At 40.4% G+C, this 22646-nt stretch overlaps 2 protein-coding genes across 8 annotated transcripts in view; both read left to right on the top strand.

The window, feature by feature from the left end:
* PAX3 (paired box 3) overlaps window positions 1-22646 on the top strand; it is an 80176-nt gene that overhangs the window by 33865 nt on the left and 23665 nt on the right. For 3 of the 5 annotated variants that reach the window (XM_061453049.1, XM_061453050.1, XM_061453053.1), the window contains one exon: window positions 19896-20101. In XM_061453049.1, the coding sequence (XP_061309033.1) occupies window positions 19896-20101 (206 nt within the window). The remainder of the gene's footprint in view (window positions 1-19895; window positions 20102-22646) is intronic. The other 2 variants (XM_061453051.1, XM_061453052.1) reach the window with 1 other exon arrangement.
* Window positions 1-22646, top strand: part of EPHA4 (EPH receptor A4) — a 360887-nt gene that overhangs the window by 30263 nt on the left and 307978 nt on the right. The gene's annotated exons all lie outside the window — the stretch shown is intronic.

A 22646-nucleotide genomic window follows, 5' to 3' on the forward strand; every position in this document is an offset into this window, starting at 1 on the left:
TGCCATAATGTAACATGATTCCAGGAATTAGAAATTTCCATCTTGGAATGTATCAAGAAGAGGCGGCGTACCTCGGATGTTGGGGATGGGCTGGTGACAGGCTCCTTGCCCTCTCCTTTAGCGCAGAGAAAACAGAGGGTACAGAGTGTAGGAATATATGTACATATAAATACACATAAATGTAAATATATCTACTCTTTTACGTAGACACAGAAATTTATTCTTTCAAGAAGAAAGTCTAAAAATTTCAAATGCTGGCTGAAAACTGGTGTAGAGCGCCTCAGTCGAGGCGCTGGATCCTGCTGATGTGGGAACTGATGGAAGCTTTCCCATTGTTTTTTTTTATGGCTGTGGGATCATATCTGAAGCATGCTGTAAAGTTATCTGTAAAAGTTGTGAAGCTACAGAAATGCACAGATAAATCTGAAAAGCAGTGGACAAAAGGAGGCATTTTAAAATGTATTATTGTTCATGGGATGCTTTCTTTTGAAACACCAAGGCACTTGAGTATTACTGGGAGTTTTACAAAGCCTGAAAACAAAGGATTAAACTCCAAAGGAGTATCTTTAAGTTTGTTTTTTATTGTTGTTGCTGTAAGCTGGAAAACCACTAAAATAAATAATGGTCCATTATTCCCAAGTTCAAACAAGAGCAAGTTAAAAAAGAGGAGAAATGCTTAATAAAACATGACCAAAATTAATTATTACTAGAAAATAAGTTTTTTCCACTTGCAAATAATTGACAGGGTTTAGGAATCAAGTCTGGGGTCAAAGGGTCTTGATGGCCAAGTCAAAGGGCGCCCAGAGATGTATATTAATGCATGTCAGCTTCTAGATCCTAGAGTCAAGCAGTAGTTCATAAAAGAAACAAGGCATCTTAAGAAGAAGCGTTATTAGCAAACATCAGGTCAAAGTTTATCTTTGGGTCAGTGTATACTGGAGAGTCACCCATTGACGCTCCTAACACAGGCGTTATCCTTAAAGCTGCCTTGGTGCAAGGTGTTAAAGGAAAATAGAAACATGAAGTTTTAACTGTGAAACCTGAAAGTTTATCAGAACACTTTACGAGACTGAGACTTAAATTGTGGCATCTGTAATTGGAGCAAAGGAAAACGGAGATTGTGTTTAAATTATTTTTGTTTCCTTTTTAAATTGAAAGCTAAAACATACATTTGTGTGGACATACAGGATTCTCAGCAATGTCTTTCCACTCTTTTTGAATCGGTAGATGCTGTAGGGGATGAACATGGCTTTCTTTTGAAAAGAACCAGTATAGCCAACGTCAAACCCTTTGATGTGGAGGTATTGTAAATCTTTCCACGTGACTATTCCTGGAAGCCATGCATTTCCTAAGAAGCGTGTTGACCAGTTCATCCCATTTACAACGCTGCTTCTGCAGCTCCGCTTTCTCCTCTTCCCACCGCCTTGGGTGTGGGAACCCCGGCGCCCAGGGCAGCCGCGGCTGAGGGCGCTCCGCCACTCAGACCTGGAGGAATGCTCCCGCTGTGCTGGAGCACACAAAGGCTGCCTGCTTGCTTTGACAAGCCCATGCTGCAGAAAATCCCTGCGATCTTTTGTGCTTCGTGGTGTTGACTTATTTTAGTTCCACGCTAAGATGCTCCCCATTGAAACAAGCAAGAAAAAAAGAAGTGGAGTACGGTTCTTTTAAATACTGTTATTCTGATGTGTTTAGGAGGCACTTCGCCTGACTTTCTAAAGAGATTGGTTTGAACGAGGCAACTTTGCTTATGCTTTGGAGGGGAAGAGAAGAGCATAGATGTAGGAATAACAAATATGACTGTTCACTAAAGCAGATCATGTTTGCATTGAATGGTGATTAAAATATAATGTACAATGATAATGGGTGTTTCAGAGAACCAATGTGGTAAGAAGTGGCAGAAAAGAGATTATCTGTTAGATTTTTTTTTTTAACTTGTGTGACTTGTGCAGCCCTCAACTGTGCATTTAGCACATAACGTTGTGCACTGGGAAGTCCTAAACTCCAGAGACATCAATTGGCATAATGGAAAACCTTGGTGTGCTCCTGAAAACAGTAATGAGTTTGCTGCTCTTCAGTGCACTTATACCAGAATAGTTCCAGCCTTTTAATTAAATGTTTTGGTAAATCTTTCTGATTTTTAAGTTGGTAAAATATATGAGAAAAGAAGCTTGAGCTGTAACAAACAAGCTTCAATGTTTTTTAGACTAAATACATTTCCTGTCAGGCCTTGGCAGTTGGACAAAACAGGCTTTGCTTGGGAGCTAGGAGAAGTTTCCTGACTCTGGCTGGAATTCCTGATTGGAAGTAGGGGGAGAAAGTGCCTGCCCCATCTGCTATGAGCAGGGCAGCTCCCTGCCATAAGGAAGGGACATGTTTCCCTGGTGCTGGGGGAAAAGCTGTAACCAGACCTCTGTGGGTCCTTTCAGAGTTCCTCCATTTCATCTGCGTAACTATCACCTATCGGGCATTAGGATGCTTGTTTGGGATGTGGGAAAGCCAAGTTCAAATGCTTGGGCTTATTTGGGTGTGTGCAAGACAGATGTGTTTTTGTTTGTTTGGGTTTTGATCTATTTTTTTTTTAAGCAGTCACTGGACATTTCGAAGAGTGAAAATGGAGAAGGAGCTACTGGTCTCAGATACTGTCCAGTGCATGGTTGGTCCCATCTGTAAAGCATCCTGAGCAAGTGCCATGACCACATGCTTCTCCCTCTAGAGACAGATGACTCCCTCTCTCTTTCCATTTTTCCTGAAATACTTTAACAAGATTTTGTTTTTTCCGCTAACACAGAATAGAGGAGCTGGGGGAGAGAGCTTGGAAGGAGAAATGTGAAACGAGGAGAAGGGCAAATACTCCCTTCCTCACCAAGTTACAGCTATAGTCTGAAAGCATGAAATGACATCAATTAGAAACATACCCAAACAGCAGAGCAGCTGAACCTTTGCTGGTATAATCTGTCATGGCTCCACTGAAGTTAATTTGAAAGTCTGTCTGTTCCTAAATAGGTGCAAAGGCCTTCCAATGAATTGTGTGTTACCATAGGAAATCATATTAAAGGGGATGGTATTTTAGGAGTCTGTGAGTCGTCACTTTTAATGGTGGCTGCATTGAGTTTGATATAAACACTCAAAAGAGTTTGCTGGATTGATTTTAACTTTGTTTGTGAGAATATCTGTACTGCTAAACTGTGGGTTTAAGCCCTGTAAAATACTTTGTGCTAGAGTCTGGTTCTGACAGAGCTCTGCTAATTAATGTGAGCTGAGTGCTCGCCCCACGTCATGGGAACAGAATCCTGAAACCATGCTGTACGTGGGGTGCAAAACAGAAAGCCAAAAGTTTGTTCAGTGTGTTGGTGGACTCAAAGACTGAGTGGGAATCTTGGTTCCTTCAATCATTCAGCAGGATCAAATTTACTTCTAATTCTTTCTCCCTAATTCCTGTTGCAAAAAAGTAACCAAATAAGACTTGGCCTTATCAGAAAGTAATGAGGAGCTTATCTTGCTCTTAATGAAGCTGATGGCAACACCAGTTTACTGCAAGATGATGCCCACTAGCGTAATAAACAATTACTTTAAAAGAGGAAAATTACTAAATGTCAATTAAGACAAGCATCAGAATGACAATGTTCCATTTTTCCACTGTACAGAGAATGGTTTATGGCCAAAGGATTACTTTTGAAATTGTTTTGAATTCTGCCCTTTAATTTATTAAATGAATCCTTCTTAGGAACTTGATTGCTAATTCACTTTAATTTAAAAAAGCCCCACTGTCGTCTTTGGATGTAGGCAGAGCCCTCAGGGGTCTATAAAACTGTCAATATGGCTGTTAATTTGGGTTTTCTTTTTTCCTTATGGCTTAAAGCTTAATTTAAGCTGGGAAGATGCCATGGTTTTGGTTTGCAGAGACTCAAACAGTGTCTTACGGGTTTCAGATCCCATCAGAAGCCATAGCAGCCCTTCTGCTGCTGCTGACATGTCAAGTTGGAAAAGCTGCAAAAATTTGGGAAGGAGTGGGGTTTTGCTGAAAGTGGGTCCCACCTGGTTTTCATGCTGGAATCAGAGATGGACAAGAACCAAGTGTGTAAATGTCCCTCAGCTTTGGGTGGGTCTGGATCCAGATCAGGATCTGAACTTCTGATGCCTCAGGCTTGTCTCTAATTGAAGCCATGCAAAACCTCACATTTCACATGACTTTGATGCAAAACCATAAATAGGCCCATTTTTTATTCAAAACAAAGTCCAGGCTTGCTTAGAAAGATCACAAACCTTCTACTGAACCTTGATGGTACCAGGTTGTAATGAAAATTCAAGTCTGCAATGCAGTAATGTTCCTGGATGAAGCGGTGCTTGCTTTTGTCATTCTAGTTAAATGTGTGACTGTTCCAAGACAGACAACAATGTCCCACTCACTATTAGTTGATCAGAAGATGGTCTAGACTTTTCCTCACACAGGCCCTGACTTTAATTATTTTTCTTGGGTTAGATCCTGATCAGAAAATCTCAATGGAATTTCTATTGGCTTTGTGCGTTATATAGGATAATATGGGAAATATTCTGAGTGATGTGGGATTGAAAAAGCAAGACAAAGCATAGAAGCCTGAATGAGATTGTTTTGATTGACCCCTTTCTGCAAACTCTTTTTTCTGAGCAGTCAAATTAAAAAAATAAAACAACAAAAGAACCTCTGGATTGTTTCAATTTTGGAAAACAATTCTGATATTTGAAGGAGACTTTCAAAAACAGTGCAAGGATTTTAGTAATATAAATTCTGATACCTTAATAGAACAGCGTGACTATTATTTAATGACAGATGCAGGCTCTTTGAAGATCACACTCTGACCATTATGAAGTTATCCCCTGCACATGTTGGTTAATCCATTTATATACGATGATATATCTTAGAATTAAGTGAATGGTGACCAGACTGTTGACCTGGGTTGAAGTTTGTTTGTAAAGTATTATTTGGTAACTGCCCTTAGACCATGATTTGGAAAGTCTAACTGGAGTGTCTGAATATGGTAATTGTCACTGAAAACATCAAAAATGTTTCTAGGCCATCTGTTGCTCAGCCACTTGTTGTATTGCCACTTGTTGTATTGCTATGGTAAACAGGATCCCTGTTCACAGACTGCCACTGTGCTGGGACCCGTACCCACACACATCTTCAGCTGTCCCTGTGAAAAGGACCTAATGATGTAGCATATGACAGTGCATAGACACGTTTAGACTTTAAAGCAGAGATGAAGGCCCTTAAGCTCTATGATGAACAGTGTTCTCATCCCACTGATACCCAAACTGCAGCAGAGATGTTGGTGAGCTATTACAGCAATGAAACCTCTCTAGAATTCCTGTATAATTTGATATCCATAGTGACAATGAATGTTCCAGGCTCCTACTGTGAGACCAAAGCCACAACATTGCATCCTACCAAGGATAAAGAAAAACTGATTATTTGGCCAACTGTAGGTGAAGGCAAAAAGTCCACAAATATAGCCCCGCAGGGTAGCTTTCTTGTTCTTGTGGTTTGTGATCCCCTTGGGCAGCGTTAAACTTGGGATCCTGGATATCTTTACCCTGCTTCTCCAACAATAAAAAGGAAACCACTTAGAAAAACTGTAAAGAGCTTGTTTCTCTTGATCTGTGTTTTCCTTTGCAGACACAGGAAGCTGGCTGGGAGAATGTGGCTTTTATTCTTTTCTGTGTTTCTGCTATTGTGCAGAGTTCATTCTGGCAGGCTTTCCCATATGCATCTGGGGTATCTGTCAGGCCCTATCCTTGGGCTCTGGCTGGCTGGGTTGCAGGACAAGTTTTGACTTCCTAATCTGTATTTAATACTTTGGTGTGGCTCTCAGCAGCATTTGAGAAGCCAGAGAATTGCATCTCACTATCCACAGGGTGTGAATTGAGGAAAAAACTAACATTTAAAAAACTTGCTGTCAAATAAACAAAGTGCATAACTTCTGCTGAAATTCCATTTGTCTTTTCTAAGCTTCTAGAAAAGCCCACCAAAATATGTACTGCTTGTCTGCATAGGCAGGGGGAGGCAGGCTGTGTGTTAGTGGTTGTACTTCTTCCAGTATTCATCATGAGGGTTATTTCTATTTCAGACCAGACTTAAACATGAGATATGGCTCACATGCAGCCAAACCCAAGCATCTGTTTGAGGACCTGTTATGGTTTCATATGATGGCAGGCAAATGTTAAGCACTGGAGCTGTGAAAAGTCTGCTTTTAAGAAACCTTCTTGCCTTTGAATGTGGTACAAGTATCAGGAAGGTTTTAGTGTTTTCAGGAGAACAAGGAGAACTAATTTTATTTCCACTGAAGAAAGTGCTCTCATTACATGTTTTAGTGGTACAGCTATTAAAACTTTCACTTGTTGTGGTACTGGGAACCTAGCATCACATGTATAAGTCTTCACTTGGTGCTCTAGTTATGTACAAGTGGAACAGGGACTTCATTCAGTGGTGCAATGGCACTGGAAGGAGAGATGAAGCAGGAGACAATTTTTATAGTTTTATAGTTAACATACAGTTTTTCTCAGATCCCCCTATTTTTACCTCTGTAATGCTGAGGACTCTGGGAAACAAAGAGAATCTTTAACAAGATTCTATCAATTAACCCTTCAGCCTAACAATTCCAGGTATCTGCTTTAACAGAGATGAAAGATTGTAGCTAAGAAATTAGGCATTTTATCAACTTTCCTGGATTCTTATGTTTACATGTTATTATTTTTGTTTGTTTTAAACATTGTAAATCTGTTTGGGACCACTTATCTTGGGGACTTGGCCCTATTTCTGGAGGGTAAATTCATTGATTTTCAGTGTGTGGGAGATCATCTGACAATGAACTCTTCATGCTCCAAAAAAGCACAGGCTGTTTCATTGGGTTCCCATCTGGGTAAAAGGAGCTAAATTAAAGACCATCTACCTCATGTGTGGTGTGTGTGTAACTTCCTGATACCTGTGAGTGATTGAGGGCTGCATCTGAGTCTAGGGGCTAGATTCAGAGACCACCTAAAATATGAGATCTGCATTTAATACTTTGGATGAAGAACAAGATTCTTCAGTGTCTCTTCCACTTGGAAGAGCAAGGAGCAAATGAGTGACAGTATGGGTGGCTTTGTACCTTATACATGACTTAAATACTCTTTTTAGACAGTCATGTCACTTTCAAGTCATTGAAACTCCAAGCACTCATGTTACATGGAATGTTCATATATCATAGTACTGCCTTGATCTGTGTGCTTGGAATATCAAAGCACACCTGTGCCTTTATAAAATTAAAGTTGTTTCCTATTCTCTCATTGTTTTCATACCAGATGATTATTGCTGTCAGTCTTAACAGAGTGTGCAAGCCTGAAGCGCAGTAAGCTCGATTTGGAAACAGCAAAGCAGGGTGAGGTAGTGTGAGAATGGAAAATCATGGAAAGTAATCAGGTGGAGAAGACAGTGAGAACCAGAGATCTGGCACCTTGGGTCGCATGTCCTGAGTGTCAGACCCCGGAGGCTGTAATTGCAGGTGGGATGCAGAAGGTGTCCCATATACTTGGGGCGTAGCAGAGGTATTGGATCTATAGTGCTTCATAGATGTTAACAAATACAGCATAGATTAGCTAAATGGCCCAAAGCAGCCTCAAATCCATGAGGCTGTTAGAAACTGAACAGATATCTAAGTTCCAGTTTAAATTTTTATCCCTTTGCTCAGGCTTTTAAATATTTTTGCCTATTTATAAGATTACCTAACACTCTTGAGGAAAATCCCCTGATCTTATATTCCACTACGTTGCACTGTGTTAAAACAAAGCTGGGAAACGGACAATATACATAATGGTAACTAAAACTCTGTGATTTTAATTACTTAAAAAAACAAACCAACCTCCTCCAAAATACCCCAAACAAAAAAAACCCAACAAAACAGTGACCAAACAAAACACCACTCTCCAAAAGAGGAGCAGAGAGAACCCTAAGCCTTGAAGACCTTCATGACAACCCTGTGCCAAAAGCTGCGCAGTAGCTGGGGCTGACTGACCCTGCAGCCTGTGTGGTGCAGGAATGGTTATAGCCAACAGACATTTCACAGACTGTCCTCCTGGGGACTGCCACTGTCCGGGGGTTAAATAAAGGTTGTGCAACACTGGTGTAGACAGTCCTTTAGATACCTATAGGAATTATGTATTAAAATAGAGTGAAGGTACTTTCCCCCCCCCCCCCCCCCCCCCAATCAAGCAACCTTATTTCTTGTTTAATTTGCCTGGCTCTAATGAAGCCATGGTTTCCCTTGTTTCTTTTGTACAGGTAGCAAGCTGTATACGTTGCTTCATTATTAACAAATCTCAGTGTTAATCTCTTCATAGTACTGTGTGTGCATAGAACTAATTTGTTTTGTTTTTTGTTTTTTTTTTTTTTTTTTAATTTGCAGTTTTTTAGTAAATAATTTGCAGCAAATTTTTTCTTCAGGGAAGTGCATAAAATCATAGTTATTTTTAAACAGCTACAAAATGCAAAGTACCATGGTGAAGTCTGCTATAATTAACACAGCAAAGAGAATAGTTTAGTTGACATTTTATATTGTTGTAACGATGTAAGCATTATGTAAGCTGTGCTCCATGCACTCTGTGGATTGCGTGCTCACCAACATGTGTTTCATTTCTCATTATTTTAAAGCTCTGTTAAAGTCGGTTTCTAAAGGGGCTTGATATCAGTTAGAACTTTATTTCATTTTGATTCATGAACAAATATTCTTTCAAAATAAATAATATTGTGAGAAAGAGGAAAAAGAAATGAGTCAAAATGTGTTTTGTAATGCTAGTGTCCAAGAAAAGCCTACAGGATATACCAACAGGAATCTCTGCTTCTGCCTTATGTGTGTGGCAGAACCGTTAAGAAAAGCCATGTTTATCTCTCAAAATTGGTGCAGAGCTATTTTTTCAGTTTTTAGGGCTGCTAATAATTTGGAGAGACAGTTAAATTTGTTATTAGTATCTGTAGGGGTTTCAAAGCAGATGATGTAGGTGTGCGTATGTTTAGTCAAATTATTTTTGATATCTCTGCCTCTAAGCACTCACCAGCAACCATCATTTTTGTATGTTTTGAAGGGCATTAATTGGCATCTGCCAACAAGTGGCAAATGAGAGCAAATGTATGGGAATTTCACGTGTGTGGTGTACAGAATGGATCAAGAGTGACTCCCAGCTGGATGCGTTTTCTGTGTTGTGAAGGTGCTGCAGCTCTGGCTGCAGCCCAGCATGGCACGTCAGTCTCTTCTGCTGACTGCTCTGAGCTTGGCTGATGGGCTTCGTTGGGCTTTGTTCTGGTTTTCTTACTGGACTGAAGAATTGTGGGTTTTCCTTGGAAATTAAGCTCTCCATGTTTCCTTTAAATAGATAGCAAACTGTATACCTTGTTTCATTATTAGCAATCGCAATGTTAATCTCTTTATCTCACTCTGTGTGTGCATGAAACTCTTTCAATCACCTACATTTCAGTTGTTTCAATGCCTGCTCAAAAAGTGAAAAATGTCTTGTTTTAATTTCTCATGTTCATTTAGTATCTGCAATATGGTATGGTCAGGTGGCATCTATGGGCTCTAACAGCTTCTGTGAGGGTTGTTTGCTTGTGTTTCACCTAACCAGAGCAGTTTGTACGTGTAGATACTGCACTGCAAGTTCTCAGGTGACAGCCACTGGGAAGGATAATTAAAAGATGATGCTAGGAGTTCATTGATATACAGACCCCACTGGGCAAGTGACAAGGAGAATCTGCAGGTGACCAGCTCTCAGATGGACTCTACTTAATTACTGCAATGGCATCACTGGCATTATTATGAAAGAAGCAACACTGTTTGCTTTGGGAAGTCTCATGCACAAAAGAGTCCTGCATGCCCTGTGCTGGTACCAAAGGCAGGATCTGGGAATGAAAAACCCCATAGGAAGTAACACAAGGAGGTGCTGAGCACCCTACTGCCTGTCCCATTGTAGGGTCCTTTCATCCCAAATACTGGAACAACCGTAAAGGCAAAAGCTGTCTTTGACCAGTGGGCCTGAAGGGCTCAGTACCCAATAGGATCAGGTCTGATGACAGAAGATGATGGATCTTAAGGTCAGCACCCCAATTCTTATGTAGTTGTGATGGGAGTGACCTTGAGTTACTAACAGATTTGGCTGGGAAAGAACCATTTGGCAGGAGTAGGTAATACCCTAGAAAATAAATCACAGGAAAAATATCTGATGAAAAATGTAATTTTTGGTTTTTATTGACTGAAATCTGGAGGGGAAAAAAGTCAGCACTTTCAGTTTTCTTCCACAAAAATTCCAGAAATCTTCTGCAAAGTTAAGTGATTTCTAGGGGAAATGGAGTATTCAATGACAAAATACAATATTCCATTAAAATAAAAAAAAAAGAAAAAAAAAGAAGTCTGGAATTATTTTGGTCATTCTATGTCCTGAGAGTGACCGAGATGATCATTTAACTCAGTTTAGCTCTATATGGGTAAAAGTGGCTTGAGGGGTGGTCTAGCTGCAGCTGTGGGTGTAAGAAGAGATGATAGCCTTGATTTCCCATAGACTTTGAGGACTATAATGTTGACATTGAGATGAAGCTATCTACAACAGCTTGTTCTGACAGTTTTTGTTTTGAATCAAGGATGGTATTAATTCAGGTGCTAGAACTAGCTGAGAGAGATAGGAAGTGTATTAAAATGTTCTCATTATTTTCTGCCTTAGGCATCTGTAGAGCTTCTTGTGTCTTCAAACATGTTTTAGCAGTGCTATGAGTTGGTCAAAACCCAGTGAAGCAATACAGAGCTGGTTATGGAAAATGCGTGTAGGCTTTTTCTTGGTGTGCCCAGTAAGTCTGATCACCTTGTATTACTTTCTAGGAGCTTTGTTTGCATGCTGTTATTGCAAAGGATTGAGACAAATGTAATTTATTGATTATTTTTAATTCTGAAGAATCTATACTGCCTCCCCCAGGAAAGATTGCTGACAGCTCAATTATTTGCAGTGCTTTAACTCACAAACACAGTCTCAGTATTTATCCAGAGACTCCTTCATTTGCTTTATTTAATTTCTCAGCTGACAAATTCCATCTCCCAGGATACTCAATGTTTTCAATCTTAATTGGTTACCAATCAGCTCTTCCATCAGCTGATACCGTCTTGAAAAAATGATGCCAGTCCTTTCTTAGTATGCTCTGGGATTTGTACAAGAGAGATTAGCTTTTCTCTTAAGTCTCCCTGACTTTTATATTAAAATATAGCCTAAAAACATCAACCTCAAAAACTCATTTGGATTTGAGCATTTAGTTTCCTTCACCTTTTTCTAAATTTAGGAGGTAAAGTTGGTTTTGGTGGTCTTTTTTTTGTGGTGTGTTTTCGGTTTTTTTTTGTACTCTGTAAGTTTTGCTTTGAAATCTCCTAGTTTGTGTGTGTTTGGGGTTTGTTTTTTTTTATGTGAGAAGATGGTGCAGTGCTTAAATACAGTACTCATGTTTGCAGCATTACTACAGATGCTCCCTGTTGGAAGGGCTGGAAAAGCCCCCAGACTCGGCACTCATGAGCTCCCAGTGAAAATCAAAGGGACGTGCTAGTGACTCTTCTTTGTGCTTTTCAGAATGCCCCCCTTTCTGAGTCAGTAGGCTGTATTCAGAGAGAAGGTCTGGGGTGACTTGGAGTCCAATGACAGTGAGATTGTACAGGTTCATGCTGGAGTTCTTTGTTGTGCCTGGGGTTATCAGAGTGATGGCTCCCTCTTGTTGAACTCCTTCCTTGGATCTACTGCTAATGATGGAGAGATTCAGCAAGGGCCAAAGCTTGCCTGGATCCAGCTTTGCTTTTTTAACAACAGAGTAATCCTTGGAGGCCAGTGAATGGAGACTCTATGAAGTCAGCAAGGCAGTCTTGTTTTCATGGGAAAAACTAGCAATTTAAATTTTATTTAGTCATTACACCTCAGCTAAGCCTTATGTGGGCATCAACTTCTGAAACAATGAGGAAAGCTCCCATAGGCTTTTTACCCACATGAGTTTTACCAAATCACTCTATTTTTGGGTGTGTCTGTGTAGTTTATTTGTTTGTGTGTGTTTCATCCCAGGTAGAGCAGGTGCTCAGGTAAATCTGGCTGAGGGTCTGGATCACCCTGGTCTGGTGTGACAGAGTCCCCAGGTCTGTTCTGTTCTCCCGTGGGCAGGTTCCTCGGCTATACATGCACGCATTTGTGTGTACTACCTATACAATAGGATCTGAGCGGTAACTGCAGTTCCTTTATGTTTAGTTTTCAATGTGAAAGAATAATAGTGCTGATAATTCCCAGTGCAAATTTACAGCAGTGAAACTTGGGAGTGGAATCAAGCTCGCATGCAAAGCTGTTAAGTACTTTAATGTTGCTTGTATCAACAAAACAAATCTCTTCTTGGAAAAGGAGGTGGGGGAATAAGAAGAGATTTTTGTAGTTGTATTTGCAGTTTCCTCTTCCCTTCCTTTCACTCTAGAAATTCTTTATCCTTTCATGCAGAGTTGAGAATTAGCCATTTATTCTTAGGGCTGGTGATGCAGGCTTTGATATTTAAAATGGAATGTGTTCCTTTTTGATGCTCTGTGGCTTTGAATGAAGTACATGCTAGCAGATTAATGGTGCAGAACAGTTAGACACTGGCCATTTTTTTTTCTTTCCATATTATTTCATCATTAAAAAAAAAATTAAATACATTTTTAAAAAGAAGAGCCTGTGAATTGTCTATTGTCTGTGCGGTGAAATTATTTTCACAGTGCTGTCATTCTCTTCTATGTTGAAATCGTTGAATAGCTATGAGCTGTCACATTTTTTGTAAGTTATAACTGCATCAAGCTGTGCTGACAAAATGTCCCTGCATAACTGTTAATATGCATTGTCATTTTAAGCATGAAACAGTTTAGCTAATGATTTATCTCTTATAATGCAGCACTTGGGGCAGCTGTACGATTTGTCTCTTTAGCAAGTCAAGTAATTTCTTTAACAAAATGTTAAGCACAGATGGGCCATAGGCTGTCAGTTAACCATTATTGTGCATGCATCTGCTTGCCTTCAATGCACTGTTTTATGTATTCAGTCACTTACTTAGGCACAGTTCTCTGAAAAGCGGAACCTACTCTGATTGGCAAATAAAATGTTCATTTGTCTCTTCTTCCTATTGTTTTGTTTTGGTAACACATGTCAGCAGCTCAATTACCCAGTTCATTAACAGCTCCCAATGGACATGATGGTCAGCCCATGATAAGGAGGGTGATTGTGGCACATATGGTCAATAATAGCCTGTCTCTTGGTAATTGTAAATAAAAGTCACTGTTGGCCATTCCTTTTACTGCAGCTACTGTTTTCCTTTTCACTTTGCTGTACAAAGCACATTTCTCTATGTGAATCAGCCCAAACAAAATAAAAATACCATCCGCTTCTCTCAAGATCACTTTTATCACTGTTGTGGTGGTTGTTCCCTTTCTGTGCTGACATTCCAGCTTAGGAGATGCAGTTTTTCTTTTCCAGTTCCAGTAACTGATTAATTACTCTTATTAATCAGTTTACCTAAACAGCAACATATTTTCTCCTCACTTCTCTCATTCTCTCACTTCAGACTTTTGTATAGTGCCTGTGGAGTTTTAAAAAAAGCCATTTACAATGTTTTTGTAAGTATGCCCTTTGCAAATAGTAGCGGTTTTCAAAGGGGTAATTGAAGTGTGACTTAATCCTTGTTGGATGAGCAATATTCATGTCTGGAACAGAGGCTTGCCTTTTGGTTTTGTTTCTTAGTTTTTTGATACATCATAGTCAAAATGACAGTAGAAAGGGTTAAAAGCAATTTTACTACTTCTGAGTATTTAACATAGGTATTCTGTTGCTTTCTAGGAAAACTGGGAATTTCTTTATATATTTGCTGACCCTAAATTTTCCCTTTTACAAGGGAAATAGGAGTGTGCAGCTACATTAGCATGTTTTATCTTAACTCCACTGAGAAATCTTTTGTGGCTTCTCATTTTTTGTTCTCTGTTTCTTGAAATTTGCTTTACATGTCAAAGAAGAGGAGTCCAACTGCTAACAAATTTTGGGCTGTGACCTAATAGGGTAAAAGTGGGGGTGCCTGAATGTCCTCTCTATCCTCTTCTCTTGTTGACAGTGAAGCATGGAAAGTGAACAGTGAATTGTATAAAATTGCAGCTCTGAGTCCGGATTGCTTTGGTTGGAGCACTGCACCCTAAAATTTAGGGGTGCTCTTCTAATCTTTGGAGCCTGTTTTATCTTGGATAAACACAGCGTTTGGTTGTGGGCCCTCAAAGAGCTCACAGGTGGCTGAGGGGTGACTCCAGACCCCCTGAGCACGTCCCCCGCTGCCTGCCATATTCATAACTAATCTGTAGTCTCCACCCAGGGCGGTGGGCACTCTGGGAGTTGTTGAATGTCAGAGTTTATTTGTCCGGTTTTGATTAGTGCAGACCTGGCAGGGCCCATTTTCTTTTTAATGGCTCCTTGCTGTGACAGTAAGGTTTTGGGAGGAGGAGGAGAAGAGGCGAGCCTGGAGTCATGTTTCCCCAGGCAAATAGAGCAAAAGCAAGGGACGATGGGTTGAGAGGGAGGTAGTTGGTTGGCTTCAGAGTCTTCATTACATTTTGCATGCAAATATGAGCCTGCTCCTAAACGGGACTGCTCAGAGGGGGAAAAAGGAGGGAGGCTGTCAGTAGGAAATAAAAGATGCTGTTTTCTTTTCCTGTAGACTTTATTTTGAGGAAAGAAAGGATGCGTGATGTGTTTCTAGTCTGTTGACTGTTAAATCGCCAGCTGCTGAAAGCCTGTCCCAACACAAACAAGGATCCAGGGAGGAATGCACTGCTGGCCACCTACTGCTGCTCCCAGTGCCGGAGGTTTATTTAGCGAGCGCCTGGGGTGACTCTGACGGCCCACATCCTGGGGCAGTTTTCCCTCTCCCTCCCTTTCCTCTCTAATTCATCCACAACATGATGGAGGGTTGCGTTTGAGCCCCTTTACCTCTGGCCGGGAGAGGCAGTCCTGGAGGGACGTCTCCAGGTGCGGAGGCTTGGGGAGGGGGTGGCTGGGATTAACCCCTGCTGTGCATCCCCTTCACCCTGGCTGCCCTCCCCGCCGCCCCCCTCAAGTCCGCGGCAGCCTCCTTTGTGCCTCCCGCATCCTGCCAGGCAGGTGTCAGAGCCCTGAATGCGGGCAAAGGCCTTGCTGATGGATACCACAGATGGAGCGTGGAAATCGGCCGAATAGGCCTCAGCCACAGGCCATTTCTTAGGACCCAACAAAAGCCTCCAAATAAGTCAACAAAAATCCCAAAGATCACAAAGAGAAAGTGTCATTTGTCATTTGCTGTGGGTTTGTGTGGGGGGTGGAGGCCCTGCTGCACTCCTCCTTGCCTGCACCCGAGTAAACACGAGGCAGGTCATTCGCCTCTCCATGGCATGAAAGGGATCCGGCAGCAGCCCCGCGGTACCCGCTGCCTCCCGGCACTTCCCCAGAGCTGGGGATGCCCTGGCTACAGCCATAAGGAATAGAGATGTGGCACGAGAGGGAGAGCCTGAGGAATTAACCATGTGTAAATAGAGAAATGAGAAGATCTGGGAAGGATAGCCAGCAAATAAACCACCATCAGAACCCTCTCTGCCTTTGTATGCTGGCTTTTTCAGTCTTTTTTTTAGTGAGATCTGTGGCCAAACAATTTCTTTAGGGCAGACCCCAGGCTATTACACTTATAAGAAGAGGCTGCATGATATTTTACTTAAACATTTCACAGTGACTGAAGGATTGCCAAAGAACTTGTGCCTTCGCAGTGGCAAAAAGAACCTCTGCCTGCATTTGTCAGGTGCACTGTGCTGCAGCGGTAATGTATGGGTTTTAAATGGTTGTCATGTTTTTGATATTTAACTATTCAAATGAAATGTCTTGCTGAGAGGAAGAACAACCCGCAGAATGACCCCTTGTGCATTATTTTGTTGTTCGGCTTTTGCCCTGTCGTGTCTGTTTATGCTGTTTAGAAAAGGGATCATTGCAGAGCTTCAGGTGACCGAATGCCTGTGACACTGGGCAGAGATTTTTTTGCGTGTCGTGATGGTAACAGGCATGCAATGTGTCCTCAGGTCACACAGGGTTAAGAGACAAATAATTGCTCTTTACTTCTGTAATTCCTTCTTTAATTAAACTTCATGGCTCAGCTGCTGGTTGTGCTTTTGGCTGCCTCTCTCACTTTGAGCTGTGCAGTGAGGGGGGATACTGGGGGACCTGGCCGCAGATCTCCCAGGGCACTGGTGAGTCAATTCCTTTCTCCTATTTATAGCTTGAAAGGATGGAGCATTAAGATCATTAGGACAACTGTAAAGATTAGTGATATACATATTGTGTGTGTATCTGCGGAGGTGATGGAGATAGAAATAAGCTATCTAAAATCTGGCCACCTTTACTTGTGCTGAATAGTATCTTTTTGCTTCATAAAAGTCAGCGGATCTGTTAATGAGATACTGCTTATCAAAGGGCAATGTGCTGTGGCTATTGAACATATATAAAACAAATGCTGCTTTTTTAAAGGCCGAGGTATGTCAAATTAATGTGCTTAGCCAGTGCTCTGATTGGCTTCTTACCTATATAAATGTCTAATAACGGTATTTTAGTAGGGAAAAAATAAGAATAAAAACTTCCTTGAATCTAATCATATTTAAGATGACTTTGTAAGAAATAAAAAATGTGGTTTGTAGTGCAGACGCATAGCTATAATTTAAGATTACATTTGTCTGATTTTAATATCACAGATAAGACAAGACAATGGAACTCAAAGGAACTGAGTGTTTTTAGTGAAGTTCCACATGGCAGCCAGGCCTGATAAAGGCTAACACCAGTGAAATCAGGCAGATATGAAAGCCATTTCATTTGATATACGTTTTCTCCCTACTTTAATTTTGTTACTTTCTCTCTGTTTGCACTTGATTAGGTGTGTCGTACTGGACTCTCAGATACTGCAGCTTTTGTTGACTGGTTTACCTTTGTGCCTTTCATGTACAGCTTAATGAAATGTAAAGCTAAAATGAAAACTGAAATCAAGTCAGCATTTCAGTTCTGCATTCTTGTTGCTGCATTGATGCAAGGTGCGGTGAAACATTACAAGATTTTGCTGAGAATTTATAAACCATTTTTAGAAAGATCATTATAGGTCTCTTCATACTTTCCACCAGCTGGTGAGGGAATTCACTTCAGAAACTTAATGATAAATATCCACGCTGAATCAGACAATTTAAGTTGGCTTTTAATGGGCATAACTGTAGATCTTTGAAGAAGTTCCATATGTACATGTTGAGCCTGAAAGAGAGTACTGTAAGAGCTCTTGAGATCTGGGGATTTGACTATTTGATTTAAAAAACAAACAACCCTCATTCTACAAAATCAAAGGCAACTTTTGTCACAGAATTTCTCTCTTCCTGAGCTCTGTTGCAGATCTTACCACAAATCAGGTATGGTCAAAGTGTGGTGCTAGCCACTATGACCCTGTTAGCATGGCTGGTGTGCTCTCCTCCACTAGACTAACTTGTCAGCACAGCTACTCTGCTTAAAGTCCATGATTTGTATCTGAGACTAACATAAGGAAACTAGATTTTAAGTATCCTGGTTTTATTCTAGAACCAGCAGTACGAAGCCATCCTGGAGGACTGTAACTTGGCAGTTGCTGAGGAAAGCAGGTGTCACTTGGGACCCCAACTGAGATTTGGGATTTGTCATTAATTGGGACAATGCATTCTGTTCATTTTGGGATACCCTAGGTTATTTGTTTAGTAAGGAATGAACTTGAACTGTTTGGGATAGGATGTTTGTGTTGGTTCTTTTTTGTTCTTGAGGACAGTGTTCTCAAGAACCAGAGTTTTACTTGGGGCAAAAATTAAATGCAAGTAGAAGACTCTGGCATTCAGATGTTTTCACTCTTAACATCAGTGGTGAACTTTATGGGAGGTTCTCCTGATGTTCTGTATATGTTGGGTTCAAGATATTGATGATGTCTGGTCAGTGAAGACAGCTTTCACCTAGAAGTCTCTGGTCTAGCAGTAATTGTTCTTTTATTTATTTATTTGTTTTGGTAGACAAATTTAAACTCTTCATCTGTGTTCTCTGAAACAGCATTTTGTCTTTCTCATGCTGTAACACTAAGTAAACAGATTAGATGTATTTATTAGTTCAAACAGCTTGAGTGGAATTGGAAATGTAAGATAGCTAGAAATGAACATGGTGAGGGGTTTTAGCTGGATCTTGAGAAACAGTGATGTCTTCTTGGCTTTGTGTTCTCAGTTACTGCCAAATAAATCTTGTTAAGAAGATTATTTTAAATCAATGTCTATATCAATAATTTGTTTGGCATTATTGAAGTAGTAGAGGCAGTGCTTGCTGAACAAGCAGTTTCAGCATCACTGGGGAGTGTCTGCCCTCTTTAGGTGGTTTCCCTTGAAGACTCAGACAAGAAGGAATGCTTGTTGCCTGGGACAGCAGCTGGTGCGAGTAAAACCTGGCTTTGGAAATCTGCTCTTTTAGTTCATTATGGTTTTTGGAGAAAGAGAATGTGACTGGGTGCTGGAAGGGGCTTTGCTGCCTTTGCAGCTATAGCTATGGGTTCAGACATGATTGAGCTGTAGCTAGAATTCACTTGATTGCCAGGGAGTTCAGGGGAAACAAGTGATAATGCCAGGAGCTGTCTGTGTGTGTGTGTGATTCCACTCTCTCTGTGCCCATGAAACCCAGAAAGAGTTTGGTTTCCGATTTCTTTTTAATCTGGTGATCTCAAGAGTTGGTAGTCCCTTCCTGGGTCATGGACAATGCTGTATGTGGTCTGTTTTTTACTGACTTTACTTAAGTACCGATTTGGGACGTGGTGTGAGGGGCACTTGATCCAGCATAGCCTTGCCTGTTTTGCAATCACATCCTGGGCTGTTGATTGGATGCTGAGCATCAGCATATCTGTGTGTAGCTGTGCTCTGTGCTGAAACCTTAGGTGAAGGAAGCATGCAGTCCCTGTATTTCAGCTCTGGTCATCACATACACTGGAATCTCCTTGCTTTAGTAACCAGAAGAGTCAAATCAAACTATTGCTTTAAGCTATTCTTACAGGAGTTCTCTGTGCAATGTGCATCTCAAATTTTCTCTTACATTTAATACTAACATTTGTCTGACCTGTCCTAAGGTTATGTTAGGCAGTCCTAAGATATGTGAATAACTTCCAAACAAGGGGGTGTTTAAATGTGCTGAGATATAGTAACAAACATCTACAATACTGCTCAGAGTGTTGTAGGACAAATAAAACATGTGACATGAAGTAAATATTTGATTGTGTATAACAATGTATTTCTCCAGTAGTGCTCCCCATACCTTTGCAATTACTTTCATAACCATTTCAGCAATAAGGCTCTAGTTATGGATCTCTAGGGAAGGTCTCATGGACCTGAGTCTATAAAGTCTGAATGTTCAAGTTACAACAAGCACACTGGTGTGTGTGACAAGTATTTGTACCTGTTTGTTAGTTCAGGGAATGGAACAAGGGCATATTGCTTGGTACTAAGCTGTGCTCAGATTTTTCAAACACTTGCAAACTGCTGGAGGAGTTAAAACAAAGAAACTGAGTAATTAATTTACTCAAACAGATTTCTAGAGGTCCTTTAATATTGGCCCAGGTAAAGGTGCTAAAGTCATAGTTGAACTTTTGACAATTCTTTATTTGTTTGAGCACATTTAATTCTGATTTGTTTCCTTTTATTAAGGTTGCCCCCTCAGTTCTGAGTCATGGGGACAAAGCCGCTTTTCCATATCATCGATTGACCCAATATTCTGCTTTTTGTTTTCCACTCAACTAAAGACAATTTTTGTCTCATTTTTTTTTCTTTTTTGAGCATCAGCACCCCAGTCTGATGAAGGCTCTGACATTGATTCTGAACCAGATTTACCTTTGAAAAGAAAGCAGCGTCGCAGCAGGACAACCTTCACTGCAGAGCAACTGGAAGAGCTGGAAAGAGCTTTTGAGAGGACACACTACCCTGATATTTATACTAGGGAAGAACTTGCTCAAAGAGCCAAACTCACAGAGGCTCGTGTCCAGGTATGTATTCAAAAGCTGCCTAAAAAAGGGAATTTCTTTTTCACTTAGCATGTCATTCCTTTTATATTCTGAAGTGATCCTATTCTGGGGTAGAATGAAAATTCGAAGCTACATTGTTTACAACATCAGGGGTTTTTGCTGTACATGGACATTGGTTTTTCAACTGTTTAAGACAACTGCTTTGAAAAAAACCATTTGTGCTTTCCCCAGTAATTGTTCCATACCTACCATGAATACAATACTGAGCCTTTTGAGAAGAAGGTCTGTTATCCCAGTTTGTTTGTTTTATGCATTTGACAGCATTCTGCATGTAATCAGGTCAGCTGTTGTGCCAGCTTATACTTACTTAACTGATTTCATCTGTTGTTGTTTGGGTCTTTCAGGCATTAATAGAAGAGAGGAAAACATTTTAAAAAAGACAATGTGTCTGTAGAGCCATGCAAGTGAGCAAGGTTACTAGTGCTGTATCTACAGTTTACTTTTAAGTTAGCTTTTGAAGTTGACTTTATTTAAACCTTGTAATATCTCTTTTAATCTCACTGTCAGTTTAATTTGAAAGAACATAAACCCTCAAATTACTGTTAGGTCTTCACAACTTTGTGTAGAACCAGATTGTCTAAAACAAGCTAATGCACTGGAGGAATAAACCATGGAGTTGATTTAAGAAGCATGAACCTGGATTTTCACATGTACAAAACCAGACAAATAGCAGCCAAATAATTCTGGGGTAAACTGTGCCTTAGAGTTCAGGTTCAGGCTTTGACTTATTCTGCTTCATGGCCAAGCAGCATGTCCTGTGAAATGTTTAATACTTCAGGTGGAGTCACCTGCTTCTTTTCCACTACTTGATCTCTAAGAGTCATTTGGAAAAGCATGCCCATTTAAATCTGTCTGAGTTGCAAGCATTCATAAGCAAATGCGTCACTGGGTAAGAGGCAAAATACTGTAGCTTGAGATCTAACGAAGAAAGAAAAATGAATAGTAACTTGTGATCTAACCAAGGGTACAGGTGAATTTGGTTGCTTTGGTAAAACTCTGTTTTTATGTTTTGATATTTGACTCTCAGCCTGAGTCATTCAGACTCTGCAGACTGAAATCAGCAATAAAAAACATGTCTCTGACGTTTTGAGACAAGCACACCTACATCAGCGTGGCTGTATTATTGAGTATCTGTCTTGAAAGGTTCAGACTTTTTCAGTTTTACCTGCTGAACATTTTGGTTGGTTTTTTTTTTTTGCAGAAGACTTCACAACACATTTTTTGTAAGTTTTTGTTATGACTGTGACAAAATCAGATGTGTACATGAATTTGCCTGAAAGGCAAACTCAGTGGTGCATGACTCTTTTCTTATCATGTTTACTAAGTGAAATGCTTGCAAAACAGCTTCATCTATAGATTTGTGTCAGGTAAGACCAAATCAAACCCTAGGAATCATCCACACACTAACATAATAAAGATGACTTCCTGCACAAGTTCTGTTAGCAAGATGATTGGGATCTAGGATATGATATTTTGGGCTATGTTAGCTTCAGAGCAAAAATACGATAAAATGAAAAAGATCTTGTCCGTGGTTTTTATAATCAATGACACACAGCAAGAATAAAAGCAGAACTCTCATTAACATAACAGCTGTCTTAATGTGGCTTTAACCCTGTGACTTTTTACATTCCTTATGGCTTCCTTGGTTCCCTTGAGACGCATCCTGTCTCACACCACTCCTATGATCTACAGCCTCACAAATTCCCCAGTAACTCTGACATGGATATTTTACCTAACCCAGCATGGAATAAAGTTCCCAGTCAATCAATGATTAAAATACCAGAACAAAACCTTTTTGGATTAAAGATGAGCTGGGGTTGAAGTAACCAGCCTATGGGCAGTTTCCTAGTGCACTCCATCTGTCTGGTACCCTTGAAGACTGCCAGAGTGATTTAGCAGTGGATTAAGGGATACAGGATTTGCCTTATCAGCATTCAGCACCTCTCTATAGCTCCTTAAAATAGCCACCTTATGATGGGCATGAAATAAAAGACAACCTGTGAAAAGAAAATAAACCCAAGAGACTTGAGGCTGAGAGGGCTGGAAAGTCCTACTGATGCAGCATTCAAGCTTTCTTAGTCACACTTCTTTTTTGGTAGCAATATGACAGAGATCAGAGATACCAAATTTTATATGGATATATACACAAAGATCTCTTTGACTGCTTCCCTATCAAGCATTATCTAAAAGAGCTGGCTTTTTTGCAGCCTAAGTCCAGCTGAGCCCAGAAAACTTATTTTTCTCTCTGGAGCGGCAAGGTCCAATTTTGTAGAGTTGTTTCACATTGTCTAGGAAGTTATTTAATTGATTACAACTGGACCAACTTGCTATTCCCTCAGTCCCTTCTTGTAGTGCTTGCATCTCATGTTTTGTTTTTTCTACCCTGCCACCCCCATGCTTCCCCTTTCCTTCTATTCCCTGAGGCACTCTCTGAACACCCGTGAAAGGAAGAGTCTTAAACTGCCTAACCATCTATTTTCTCACTTTCCCACTGTTGAAGGGTAAC

Source organism: Pezoporus flaviventris, unplaced genomic scaffold (genome assembly GCF_033815535.1).
Source record: "Pezoporus flaviventris isolate CSIRO_AGI_PZ_B2104156 unplaced genomic scaffold, CSIRO_AGI_Pfla_v1 ptg000013l, whole genome shotgun sequence".
NCBI lineage: Eukaryota > Metazoa > Chordata > Aves > Psittaciformes > Psittacidae > Pezoporus > Pezoporus flaviventris.